At 44.3% G+C, this 14,829-nt stretch overlaps 1 protein-coding gene across 1 annotated transcript in view; it reads right to left on the bottom strand.

Annotated features, from left to right (window-relative positions):
- Nucleotides 1-14,829, bottom strand: part of LOC145413986 (inactive dipeptidyl peptidase 10-like) — a 145,910-nt gene that overhangs the window by 172 nt on the left and 130,909 nt on the right. Inside the window, exons 6-16 of the mRNA XM_080283558.1 lie at nt 12,491-12,705; nt 11,999-12,150; nt 10,814-10,941; nt 8,283-8,406; nt 7,133-7,362; nt 5,780-5,951; nt 5,155-5,331; nt 3,364-3,506; nt 2,254-2,373; nt 1,832-1,998; nt 551-761 (exon numbers count right to left, since the gene is read on the bottom strand). Coding sequence (XP_080139684.1) covers nt 551-761; nt 1,832-1,998; nt 2,254-2,373; nt 3,364-3,506; nt 5,155-5,331; nt 5,780-5,951; nt 7,133-7,362; nt 8,283-8,406; nt 10,814-10,941; nt 11,999-12,150; nt 12,491-12,705 — 1,839 coding nt within the window. The remainder of the gene's footprint in view (nt 1-550; nt 762-1,831; nt 1,999-2,253; nt 2,374-3,363; nt 3,507-5,154; nt 5,332-5,779; nt 5,952-7,132; nt 7,363-8,282; nt 8,407-10,813; nt 10,942-11,998; nt 12,151-12,490; nt 12,706-14,829) is intronic.

Consider the following 14,829-nt stretch of genomic DNA (forward strand, 5'->3'; position numbering starts at 1 on the left):
CTTATTGTTCTTAAATTTGTTCTCTGTGTTCAGAAAAAAATTTGACAGGTTTGATAAAATAACTATCACTTCTGTCGGGTCAGCTCTAATACTTTATGTTTGTAATTTTACTAAGCCAACGAATATATGGTTGAATAAGTGGGCGGATGGAAGGATAGTTAGTATGTGGACGAATGGACAGATAAATGGCTGAATGGATAGAATGACAGGTGGATGGATGAATGGATGGATAAGCAGGTGGGTGGAAGGACAGATGGACGGATGAGCAGGTGGGCGGAAGGATGGATAGATGGGTGAACAGGTGGGTGGAAGGATAGCTGGATGAATGAGCAGGTGGGTGGAAGGATAAATGGATGGATGGGTGAGTGGGTTATGGATGGATGAAGAGATGAGAGGATGGAAGGATGCAAGGATGGGTGTAATGTAATGATGGGTGTATGGAAGGATGCAAGAATGGGTGTGTGGAAGGATGCAAGGATGGGTAGCCTATGTGAATGGAAGGATGGATAGATGGATGAATGAGCAGATCAGAGTCTCACTGATACCCCACCTGAAGAGAATTCCACTCTTGGTCCACGCCCTAGCCAGTCTGAGGGAGTGGTCAGGGTGGACGTCCATGTCAGCCGTGCCGTGGATGAGGAGGAGGGAGCGGTTCCTGAGGGAGGCGGCCTGCAGGAGGAGGGAGCTCTCTTCGTAGCCTCGGTAGTTACCCCCAGGCACCACTCTCGCTGTCCCCATGTACTGCTCCGTGTAGTACGACGCTGCGGAGAGCGTGTGAGGTTAGCGGCGGGTTGAGGGTGGGTAAGTGGGTGCAAATGGGATACACACACACACATATATATACTGTACACACACACACACACACACACACACACACAATCAGTCTCATATGGCCCAAGGTCCGGGACCTTTGAGGATAGGAGACCGACTAGTAACGACAGAAAACTTTCAGTCACCTCTGGATGAATGAAATCCTTGCCTGTACAGGATGACTCGAAATGAATGTAACCCATAACACTACAAAGACGTTGGGGCATTACTCGTGGGGTGCAATAGTTCCAGCAGGATGGGGCCGCCCGACAAACTAAACGTTGATGTGGCTGCGGCACCGATTCGGGGATCGACTGATCAGTAAGAGGTGTGACGCTGAGTGGGACCCGCACTCACCCGACCTGAATCCCCCATATTTCTATTTGTGGGGTTATCTGAGGCATCATGTTTATGAAAACCACTCCCAGGCAATCAGAGACCTGATAACGGGAATCACGGCCAACATCAGAGCCATTCCAAGAGAGGAATGTGTCTGCGTAACTGACAATGTCGCATTCCGGAGTGCCTGCGATGTCGAGGTGGTCATTTGGGACACATTTTGGAAAGGTCATAAAAACCAGACCATTTGACTACAAAACCTAAACATTAAGAACTGTTTTGTTATCAGCTCAGCTTAACATGAGTGCAAAAATAAAGCAAATCTCTTATCAGTTGTATAAATGACACACTTTCATGGCTTGCATTCATTTTGGGTCACCCTGTATAACAAAGCCGCAGCTTTATCTGACATATTTTATCGTAAATCCATTAATTACCTTCTTTGTTATTACTATTATATAACTATAATCATTGTTTCATGAAAAGACACACTAACTCTCTCCCTCCTCCTCTTCTTTTTCTCCAACACTTCCCTTCACCCTGTTCACACACCGTGGATCATCCTACCTCTCGCACACCCAAGAACATTCCAGAACTCCCTTCCCCAGCCTTAACCACCCACCCATGCCTCACACATATCCCAAAAACCCCAAAACTCCCATTCCCAACCCCAGCCACGCACCATAGAGTGCCCAGTCAGTGATAGGGTTGATGAGGGCGGTGCATGTGAAGATGCGTGGCTCTTCTGTGTCGGCGGCTGTGAGGCGCGCTGCATTGTGTCCGCTGTGTCCCCAGCCCACCACAGCAACCCGAGACCCATCCATGAATTCCAGTTTTTCCAAGAGGGATCTGAGGGAGAAAGTATTGCAAGTGAGTAAGGAATTGACGCTGCCTGCGAGACTGAAAATAGTTATAAATGAGAGATTTTGGAGTGTGATATGATGAACTACGTATGTGAGGCTGAAGTCAAAGTTTCAAGTAAGAGAATACAATAAGTGAAACAATGCAAAATGTACAGGAAACTTTAAGCAAAATTTTAGAACGTGGTTACAGTAACTTGAAAAGATTAATCGCGTAAGAAATGAAACGAGTCTGTGAACCTACCTAGTGAGCTGAAGGTGATCATGAGCCTCCACCTCGCCAAGCCTCCAGCCGGGTTTGTACATGAGTCCCAGGTCTTGCCCCGCACCGCCCCGTACGTCTGCCTCCACCACCACCCATGATCTGCGGCACAAAGTACATGTACATCATCATCATCAATGCCTCAATCATTATTGTCTTCATCATCATCACAGTTGTCACCACTGTTGTCATCATCATCGTCATCAATCATCATAAACATAATCATCATGCCTGCCATATTTCGACAACTATAAAATCAATAGGGTGGGGAGGAAAAGAAAAAACAAAAGAGGAAGACCTATCCATCCATCCATTGCCAGACGCCATGTATCCCAAACGGGGTGGCCAAGGGCTTAGAGTTAATTGTTTTACAGGGAGGGGCACTAATCCTCCACCAACCCCACTTGACACGTAGGGAGAACGTTATGCCAACAGCATCTGGTGTTCCCAGGCGGTCACCCATCCAAGTACTAACCAGACCCAACGTTGCTTGGGTCTGGTTAGTACTTGGATGGGTGACCGCCTGGGAACACTAAAGAAAAATCACACTACCCTCAGAGAAAGTGTTCCAAAAGAAGAAAAGTATGCAAATAAGTAAAACAACTGTTATAAAAGCCTGGACAATTAATGTGCAACCAAGTAATAATATGAGTTATAGTGCTAAGAGAGAGAAAAACCCAAATTAACTTCTGGCAAAGCACATCTGACTTCAAGTAACACAAACTATAAAACAAAGGCCTTAATTTCAAGATCCTATGACTATACCTAGATATATTTTGAAGTATATATCTAAAACAACCAGTTCCATGTAACACCCATCGAGGAGTAGGGAACCGAGGCTAAGCTATTGTAGTACAACTGAAGGAAAGAAGACGAAGGAAGACCGTGACAGGTGTGTTCTACCACTGGTAAAATAAGTACGAAATTGTTGACGTAATAATGTAACAGTAGACCAACGTAAGACATAGTAAAGCAAGTAACAGAAGACATAGGCAAGATACGTTAGATATAACCAAGAAGCAGTATAAACTAACAAGTCACGGTAGACATAAGCAAATAACAAGAGATCTAATATAAAAACAAGAGACCCACTTGTTCGAGGCAAGGTAGGTGGCCCAGTCGACCCCCCACTTGTAATCGAGGCGCTGCTCCCCTGGCCGGCCCGCCACCTTCACCACCACCGGGTGTATGAAGGCGTCCTCCTCGCTGAACTCCGGCGGCAGGCTCAGTCGCACCTGGGGATGGGAGATGTGAGAACATGAAAACTGAAAACTGTTAAGGGAAAATAAGACATGAAAACTGCTGGAGGAAATTGAAAACTGGAGTGTGTGAGGAAGCAAGAATTAAAACTGAACACAGGAGGGGACTGGACAAAAATACTTCTTGCTCGTTGTGTTGCTGCCTCAAATTCATCTAGGTATGAAACCAGTAGACTACAGGAAACCCACCACTTCAGCCGGGTGTTTCCACTGATCTTCCATTGATGTTATGTTCAAGGAATATCTGTTCTTTGAAAGTGATGTGCATGAAGTGACAAGTTTGCTGTAGTTTGAGGGGCTATATTACAATAAGGGCTCAGTGATGACCTTGCGAGTTGTATTTTATGTTGCTACTGAACCTAAAGACACAAGACAATGAGCACTTTAGAACTGAGACAAAATTAAGAAGGAAGAGGGACGACAGGAATTGGGAACATGGAAACTGATGCACAAGAGAGAGAAAAGAAACCTAAGAAAACAGAAACAGAAAACTGAAGGAGGAAGACCTTAGCCAAAAACTGAGAAGAAAGACCTGAAAGCATGGAAAAAAAAGAAAAAAAGAGGAGAGAGGGAAGGGATATGGACTTAAAAAAAAACAAGACAATGGTGGACAAAAGAGGCTCTCATAACTGAGACATAAAAGTTATAACAGAAGTCGACTAACTGGGGAAGAAACATTTAAAACTGAACACAGTTCTTGAATACTATGAGGGAAGAAGATAACAAGTATAATCCTTAATCAGACCAGCATCATTTGGATAACTAGCTTAAAAAAGTAATAACTTCATGCATAAACGTATATCCTTTAAACATTCTGCAAGACATATACAAATACTTATCCACATCAGAAAGCCGTCATCTGAATACCATATGAAAGAACTAGAAGCCGCTCAGAGAGCACATACCTCACCCAATGCCATTGCCGTTAAAAAGGATCTGGATTCGTGGATATAGGATCCGGATCAGGGTCCGATCCGCCCCCAAATTTAGTCAATTCATTCTTGGTTCATGGCACACCTTTTCACAGAGTTTCATTGAAATTCGCTGAGAACTTTTGGAGATATTATGCGGGATACAACGGATCCTTATCCGGATCCGCCCAAAAATGTAATCATTTCATCCTTGGCCCATGGCCCACCCTTCCACAAACTTTCATCAAAATCCATTCTTAGATTTTTTAGTAATTTTGCCAACAAACAGACAGACAGACAAACAAACCAACGAGGGGTAAAACATGACCTCCTTGGCGGAGGTAATTACACGCATATTTTGGAAATTTGTTTATTCGGAAGATAACGATTTCAGTCCGATTTAGATCCTCTTCTCAATCAACAACCTTTCTAAACGTGGGTATAATTTTGTCACTTGAATATTTCACGGCACTGTGATAGTAGAAAAAAAAAACTGCAGTATATTTCAAATTAGAAAATACACTCATCTACGACTGACATCCTTCCATAACTGCCTATATTCGTTAATGTTTATTCCATTACGGTACCTATAACTATACTTCTGATTTGGAATGAACTAGAGGTACAGATCACGGAGCTGGAGTGAATGAGTATAGACAGGTGTAATCGAGTGTATGTCTAATTTGGTCCGGACCATAAGTATCACAGCTTACCTGGGCTACAAAATCGGTGTCGAGGTTGACGCGGTAGTGCTTCTGGATGGGACAAGCCATGGTAGCGGCGAGGGTGTGGAGAGCAGTGTGGTTGTGGAGTGTGAGTAGCACCTCCTCCTCCACCAGTGAGTACAGGACCGTGTGGGGCACCCCGGGGCCCTCACATTCCAGCACAACCTGATGGCACAAATGACGAGAGGAAGGTGAGAGTTGTTTAAGGACACTGGATCTCTGGCAATCATTTAACCCATTCAAATGACGCCATGTTCCTCTTAAGTAATCTCTGTGTTGAGGTTGGCCACGGTACAGCTGATGTTTTATACTGATTGGAAGCTAAGCCCAAAACGGATTACTGAATTTCCCAACAGCTCTTGAAAACTCTTGAGAAGGAGCTTTGACATCTTTTCGGTAATATATTGTGCTGTAAGAGAAGCACAGTTACTGAGCAGTATATGACGCGATTTACATGAAAAAGTGTCTGAATGTTTGATAAACAGAAATTATTACTACCATGAGATACCCAGATCCACCTCACTGGAGTTAGTGCCCATCGTGGATAAATAAATACCCAAATCATAAGTACCGTAAAGAAAATCATTATATCCACCAAAAAGCCCAGCCCCACCTCATTGAAGTTGTCAGCACCGAAGTGAGGTGTGTAGTGCCTGCAGGGGGGTGATGTGTAGTTGAGGTGGCATGTGAGGCAGTCCTGCTGGCGAGGGGTGTCAGCCCCAACGTCCGTCACCCGCCATAAGTGTCTCTCGCCGCTGTCCGTCTCTGTGTTGGCAACGTAATACCTGGGGGAGTAGGTGAAGGTGAGAACGAGGCTAGGTTGAGACGAGGGGAGATAATGAGAAGGCAAGATGTAGAGGTGGCGAAGCAACCGTGATGCAAGGTTGAGGTACGGAGAGGAAAGATGAGAATAGGATGTTGAAACAGATAAGCGTGTAATGAGATGGTAATGGCGTTGGTAGCGAGGAGGAGAGATGATGAAAGGAAAAATGGCAATAAAAATAAAAATTACTAGAAACATAACATTCCTTGCACGTACACATGATGGCTCTCAGTAGCACAGGCGAATACTTTGAGGACAAAAAAGTGGTCGAAAGTTGGGGGAAGGATGAGAGAGGAAGGGAAGAGGAGAGAAGAAGGATAGAACAGAAGAGATAGGAAGAGAATGGAGGAGGTGAGTGATGCAAATGTGTGAGTCTGAGAGGAGAGGGGGGGGGAGGAGAAGGAAATTGATGATAATAAGTAAATACAGTCCTGTTTACCAGTGACCAAAGAAAAAACCAATAGTAAGAAAAACAACAGACAACAATGTCACAAAAATGTCTTCATTCACATACATATAATGGTTGTCAGTATCACACACACACACACACACACACACACACACACACACATACACATACACACACACACACACACACACACACACACACACTCCAAACAGAAATCCAGATCCCACTCATATAGCCACATTCCACAGCTACACACACACAGACACACACACACTCCAAACAGAAATCCAGATCCCACTCATATAGCCACACACACACACACACACACACACACACACACACACACACACACACACACACACACACACACACACACACACACACACACACACACACACACACACAGACAGACAGACAGACAGACAGACACACACACACACACACACACACACACACACACACACACACACACACACACACACACACACACACACACACACACACACACACACACACACACACACACACACTAGTACGATGTTGAGAAAGGAAGTACACAAGAGAAAAAACATGGACAGATAGGTAGAGATAGTTACCCAGATAGATAGAGAGAGAGAGAGAGAGAGAGAGAGAGAGAGAGAAGGCACAAGGAAAACAAGTGGGAAAGGAGATACACAAAATAAAGAGGATGATAAATAAAACGAAAATCACATCACAAACGTCCTTCCACGTACACATGGTGGTTGTCGGTATCCCATGCGAGGACCGAGAAGACAGTGTAAGGTCCGAAGGTTAGAGGGATGGCGTGCTTGGAGTCCTTGGCCCCCTGGTGGACGTGAGGGTAAGTGCCCAGCGTCCCGTCCACCAGGGGCGCCACCGTCAGGAAGGCCGTCCCGTTCTTGGCGAAGAGGGGGACGTCCTCTACCGTCGCCCACCGTCTCGGACCGCTCTCCTCGATGAACAGCTGGGAAGTAGGAAGGAGAATTAGAAGGAGATAGAAGGAGAACTAGACGAAGAAAGAGAGTTAGGAGAATCTGAGGCTGCACTGGAGGGCAGTAGTACTGAATGGGAGAATCAGAAGGAGAATTAGAGGTAGGAGGAGAGCAAGGAGCATCTAAGGCTGAACTGGAAAGAGGAGATAGTATTGAGTGAAAGATAATTAAAAGAGTTAACCCTTTCAGCCAAAGGATATGTATTGCATTTTATTCTGGCTAAAACATCTACACTGCTACAACCACAAGTATACCTACCTAACGTCACACTCATCGTCAACCTAAACTATCCCAACCACGACACTCCCTTCAGAGTTAGCCCACTACAACTACCCATACCAAATTCACCTGTACTGCAGTGGACAAAATGACCCCCACAATAACTATCCCACACCACGTCCAGTTATCCCAATCAACAGTGCCTATCTCCCAGCCTAGGGGAGCGCGGTAGCTCGGTGGTAAGGTGTCGGGCTCGTAATCGTGAGGTTGCGAGTTCGCGCCCCGTCCGGTGGCTGCCGTGCTGGGAGGGGTAGCGCTCTCCTGTAACCCTAGCAGGGCTATATGATCTGATGAGGTCTAGCTAGGGGATTAATCCCTTATCTCCCAGCCACCCATCACAACCACCCATATCAGATCCATCCCTATTACAACTGCCAAAATAATCCTCCCACAACTATAGCCTTTCAACCTTAACGTGGCCCATTTTTTTTCCCCCTTTTCAGCTGATTTCACATAGTTCATTGGAAGAAAAAGACAGCCTTGTGACTGCATCCATTTGGTAGCACTTCTTCGTGACTAGCACAATTTAGTGTTAATCTGCTGCTATAACATTAATTAAGGAGAGAGGGTAATTCTTGGCCAAGTTAAGAGTAAAAAAGAGTACAGCACCCACCTCCTCGCAGTACCACATGGGTGCAGTACAGGCGGTGATGACGCTGATGTTCTGTGCTCTGTTCCGCCACACCACCGCTACAGTGTCCTCATCCACCCACCCCACCCCAGTCACGTAGTGGTCCCTGGAAAACGGTAGGGGATAGGGTGTTAGTGGGGTGGGGAGAGACATTAGTGTGTGTGTGTGTGTGTGTGTGTGTGTGTGTGTGTGTGTGTGTGTGTGTGTGTGTGTAGCTATGGAGTGTGGCTATATGAGTGGGATCTGAATTTCTGTTTGGAGTGTGTGTGTGTGTGTGTGTGTGTGTGTGTGTGTGTGTGTGTGTGTGTGTGTGTGTGTGTGTGTGTGTGTGTGTAGCTGTGGAGTGTGGCTATATGAGTGGGATCTGGATTTCTGTTTGAAGTGTGTGTGTGTGTGTGTGTGTGTGTGTGTGTGTGTGTGTGTGTGTGTGTGTGTGTGTGTGTGTGTGTGTTTCATGTCTAGATATGCTGGGTTATAGATATATCAGGTATGTAGCAAGTTTCATGTAATGTGTGGCATGTACGAATTTTATTTTTCTTATTTGATTTCTTCATTAAGCATTAACAGCAGCCATCTGCAAAGTCAAAATGCAAAATTAATGCTGTTATCTGTATATGCAATAAAGCTTTGCACTAAAATTTCTGAATGCATAACATTAACTTACTGTAATTACGATGAAAGCAATATTAGTCAACTCTACTTAACTACATTACGTGCATTATGCCATCTATTCAGCACTACTTCTCTACATCATGCACCCTCGATCATAGTCACCAGTATGAACACACACACACACACACACACACACACACACACACACACACACACACACACACACACACACACACACAAAATCAATTTGCACATTTGTAAATGTAACAGAGGTTTACATTACTGTGGTGACATCAGAAGATAGTTAAGTGGCTACATCGAGATGAATACATATGAGATAGTGTGAAGGATGGTGGGGACATCGGGTGAATATATATGGTAGAGATATCCGTGTAGGCTACTGTCAGTACTCCAGTGACATCTGAATTGATTACGGTGGGAACATCAAAGCGAATACAGTAATGACATCCAGGTAAATACGGTAAGAAATTTAAAGATATACGACCGAAACATCAACGTGAGTATGTCTCATCATCTCTTCCAGAACGCCCTCAAACACACCATCTGTCAAATAATGTAGGATGCTCTCTTGACGTCCTAGATAGATGGCGAACTTGTAGGCGTACTTGGACAAAAGACTGAGATATACACATGCTTGATGTCATTATACTACTACACATGACACATGATGGAAAAAGTGATTCCAATGTATACAGTAGTGGTACTTGATACTGTGAGTAAAGGGGAAGGGGAATACAAAATACTAGAGGGCAATCTCACCTCTGTTTTAAACTATTACTCTTCCTGTGCACTCATCTCGTACCCTCAGTTGTCTCAGACCTTCTCATCGATGCATTTTCTCACAACCAATCATTCTCACTCCCACTTCAGAGCATTTTATAGATTTTTCTGCACCCTAGCTCTCTTAACTAATAATTCTTTCATTACAATAATACATTTAATTCTAATCTTGTTGCTGCCAAATGTTTTAATGAATTTTAGGGGAGACCCCTCGCGAAGCAGTTAGAGAGGACGTCCAAATAATCGCTTTTCTATGATGGCATCCTTTATATTCTGTTTTGACTCTACTCAGCTTGATTCAGCTCAGTTCAGCGTGGGCGAGAACTCTCGTCCTGGAGGAGTTAATCCCTTGCTCTCGTCCCTTCCCCACTCAAAACTTGTCCAAGAGTCACATTTTCAGCATCAGAAGTTATGCCTCAGAGGTAACAAACTTCTCCAATCCACGTTCCTTTTTTTCCCTAGTGCCGTGACTTTTCTGCATCCAAAAATACACTTACGTCCCTTTCCACACTCCACTGACCTTCTACTCGTAGTATGATGATGGCTTTTTATAACCTCGTAAACACCAGATTATTAACATCAGCTTAGGAAATGTCTCTTTCCTTGATACTGCAGGGGTTAGAAACAGTCTTTAGCAACCCTTTCAGCGTGATGACTTATTCCTTCTACCTTTGATATTATATGCAGCTTAGAAAACTCCTCTCGTCCTGAATGGTTTGATGCTCGATTTCACTTAGATTCTCACACTAAAATCCCATCTGACACAAAAACACACAAAATCATTTACACCTTCACATTACCGTCTCAACATGATACGCACATTCATAATCTCGGACTTAGACTCACACCCTCACACCCACAATTTATTCGCATCCACACCCTACCACCCACACCCACAACCTTGTACTCACACCCTTACTTCTGCTCCCATTCTCACACCTACATTTATCTGTTTATATCCATACTCTGCCACTCACATTCACACCCTTATACTCACATCCACTCACACCCACACCCTCGCACCCACATGCACACCCTTCCGCCCACATCCACCCGCCCACACGCCCACAGTGAACAACGAGGGAGGGAGGGGGACAAACCACGAGCCCACTAACTGATCTCTGACACGTGTGGGCGGTTTGAGGTCTCTGGGCGCGGAAGGCTCGGAGGGAGTGTTGTTCCGCAGCTCCACCACCCACAGAGTCGCCACAGGGTTGGGCGTGTCCACCTGAAGGAGACACGGGCGTGGGGAGGCGAGGATTTGAGAGGATGATGTGGAGGGAGGGAGAAATTAGGAGGAAGAGTGGGAAGTGAGAGATGGGTTAGGAGGGAAGTAGGTGGGGAGGAACGGGGAGTGGAAAAGTGGGTGGGAGAGAAGAGTTAAGAGAGTGGGTTGAGAGGGAGGGATTATGAAGGGAATGGGAAGAAAGAGAGTGGTTAGGAAGGAAGCGAGTGGGAAGGAGGGGTTAGGAGTGAGAGCAGAGGGGCGGGGTTAGTAGGAAGAACTGAGGGGAAGGGAAGAGCGAGGCCTAGGGAGAGGGGAGGGAAGAGTAGGGAAGAGAGAGAGAGTGCAAAGAGAGGCGGAAAGGAAAAAGAATGGAAGGAAAGGAATAAGAGAGAGAGAGACAGACAGACAGACAGACAGACAGACAGAAGAGCGAGAAAAAGAGGGTGGGTGTAGGGGTGAGGCAGAGGAGATATGGAGGGGATCTATGGGAATTAAAGAAACCTTGGGGATGGGAGGATAAGATGCTCATTCTACATCATCTACAGTTTCTTCAGCCCTACAGTACGAGGATGTCTGCTATTCTTATTCCTCCTAACTCTACTGTGGACAATTTTACCCAGCTTAGGACAGACAGTTCGTAATAAAGAGGTTAATGCAGTTAGTTTCGAATCCCTTGATGACCAGTGAATAAGACAGTGTGGTGGTCACAAGATCATCGTAATGAAGAAGTTAAATCACCCACAAAAATGTCAGAACTTCTATGACCTGTTACAAGTTACTTCGTTTTAAAATTTCTTGCAACAAATGACAAGAAATTCTGAAAATACCAATTGACTTAGGAGTTCTGCCCATCTGCCTACTCAGACATATTTCTAATTCCTTCAAACTTTTGTTAATTCACCCTGATTAGTAGGCTAAGTAGAGCAAAGAAAACAGACATCTTTTTCTGAACATTAAGTGGAGAACCAGATCATCATCATCATCATCATTATCCTCATACTTCCTAGCAACCATATAGGGGATAGGAATAAGATGATTATGGGCGTTTTACACTTACCTTAGGGTACCTGACTTCAGTAAGTGTGGAGTACTGGCCAGAGTAGAGAGGGATGTTGACCTTGGCGACCCCTGTATCGTTGAAGGTAGCATAGCAGAGTCTGGTACCCTCACCGCTGGCCCACACCGCAGAGACAGAATGCAGCACGTACTCTGGGGAGGAGGAGCACAGTGAGAGGAAGAGGAAGAGGATGGAAAGAGGTAGAAGGATTACTGTAAGTATATGCGAAACAGATTTCTAAACGAGTGGTGTCTCCTATGCCAGGGAGAATTCGGCTTAACATGTCACCATCAACCTCACCTTTATAAAATGTAATAATTAAGTTCCCCACCACCTAACCTCTATGAGTAAAGGTAATCCGTCACCAACCACCACCAACTCACTTCTGAAAGTAAAAGTAGAATATAATCACCCACTACATCGTCTTGTTCTGTAAAAAAGAAAAATAAATAAATAAATAAATATAATAAATTAAAAACTATCACTACCCACCTCTATAAAGATAATCGGTGACCCCATTGAAGACGACGTGTGGCACTCCTGACGAAGTGATACGTGCCACAACAGGCGACGTGGGCGACTCCTTCACGTAGATGTCGTTGCTGTGGACCAGGACGATGGAAGCGGCGGCCCCGGGGATCCAGGCGGCGTGCTGAAGTGCTGGGTGCCCCTCACGTGATGGGAACGGCGTCACGGATTCTACGTGTCTGGGGGAAAGAGTACGTAATTTTAGGGGTTTTACTGGAAGCACGTGAAGTTAATGGAATGGCGTTACGGATTTTACGCGCGTGCGGAAAGGGTACGTGATTTTAGTGGGTTTTATTGGAATTACGTGGAATTATTTGTTGGGCGTCGCGGATTCAACGTGTGTGCTGAAACACTAGGAGAAATCATAATCTTTTTCCCGAACTTTAGTGGAATGTTCCCAAAATTAGAGGAAAGTTGTGGCTCCATGAAATTCGATATGCCTTAGTTCTGAGGTAGGAATGTTTCGTGGTTAATGGTCACAGTAACCCTCCAGTGTGGCTAAACCTGGTCGTCAGCTGAGCTAAAAAATATTCGGTGTCTTCAAGTTAGAAAAAAAAAAAAAAAAACGTTTTTGTCTGCTTTACGAAAGTACATTAGTCTAACGGATTTATGGAAGGAGAGTTTTATGGAACTACGTGTTTTTAATGGACTATATGGACAAACGTGAAATTTGTGGGCATTATAGTAATACTAGAAATTTGTGGGATTATAGAAGTACGTGAATTATATGGGGTTTAGGGAAGTACGTGTTTTTAATGTACATTCAAATACGCGAACTTCAGAAATTTATGAAATCACTTTAATTCAGTGAGCTTTATGGAAGTACGTAAAAATTAATAGCTGTATGGAAGTAGGTGAACTTCTTGAGCTTTATGAAAGTACGTAAATTTACCGGGTTTTCTGTAAGTACGTGAACTTGTTGGGCTTTATGAAAGTACTGTACGTGAATATAATCCTTTATTGATCGGGACGGCTCTAGTATTCTATCCAGGCTAACGCTTGACGATTTGTGCATGTATCAGTGATTTTTAGGAGCCTGAGAGTGTCAATGGTAGCACGTGAAATTACTGGGGTTTAAGGAACAGCATGAAATTTGCGGGCCGTAACACTCTCAGATTTGTGTGCATCATTCTCAGCTGAAATAAATCGTCTGGCATTAGCTGGAATAGAATACTGTACTGGAATATTCTTGGCCGTGAGAGTTAAGCCCTTCACTCCCAGGCCGTATCTTTTTTATTATTATTATTATTATTATTATTATTATTCTTGCCACCACTGGACGATTTTGTTCAACGTAAGAGGAAACGTCTTAGTGTGAAGAGATTAATGATGCCTATATCTAAACCCTCCCTCCCACACCCTCCCAGTTTGAAGAAAATCTATTATAGCATGAGTAAAACACCCTGGAGACGAATGTATCAGTTACAGATATAACATTTGGAACACCTAACACCCAGGCTGTACAAAATGCTCTGTAAATAGCAAGAGTAAATTAAACTAATACGTCATCGGAGTGAAATGTTCGACCTATTCACTCCGATGACGTATTTTTATCATTCTAAATTTACTGCCTCAGATTGATTTTTTTCCCTCCAATTGAAGAGGACGCCTATGAAAAAGAGAGTTAATGCAGACCATAATATCGGACGAAGATTAAACAAAAATACTGATGGAGACTACAATATCTAACCCAAGTAGTTCAAAGTCTCCTCTGTGAATCTATTTAATATCTGGGAAACTGAAAGAGCAAAACTGGCAAATACATCATCAGGGTGAAGGGGAGCAACAGCAGGGTCTTAGTGAGGTGAAGAGCACTCCATCCATCGCGTTGCGCCTGACAAACTTACTAACTTTACCGATACAGCCCCAACTCCACGCAAACTTAGGCCCTCCTCACTCGCAAGGGTGGAGAGGGTGGAGAGAGGAAGCTGAGGGGAAATGAGAGGGGAGAGAAGAGGCTGGAGAAGACGTGAGGAGAGGTGGAAGAGAGAAAAATTTGGAGGAAGTGAAATGTGAAAGGATATTGAGGGATACATGGAGAAGGAGGGAAAAAGAAAGATGTAAGGGATGAGAGGAAAGGAAAAGATATGGGAGGTGAAAAAAGCACGTGAGAAAAGGGATGAAAATGGGTAGAAGCTGGGGGAAGGAGAAAAATAGTAGGGAAGGAGTGAGGGAGAGAGGTGCTAGTGAGAGATGAAGAAAGAAAAGAGAAGTAGGAGGTAAAAGAGGAAGAGAGAAAACAAAGAGAAAGTAGTTTCTCTCTCTCTCTCTCTCTCTCTCTCTGAAAACCAATCAGGTAATGA

Source organism: Coenobita brevimanus, chromosome 98 (genome assembly GCF_032717465.1).
Source record: "Coenobita brevimanus isolate Jiangsu-jjx chromosome 98, ASM3271746v2, whole genome shotgun sequence".
Taxonomy (NCBI): domain Eukaryota; kingdom Metazoa; phylum Arthropoda; class Malacostraca; order Decapoda; family Coenobitidae; genus Coenobita; species Coenobita brevimanus.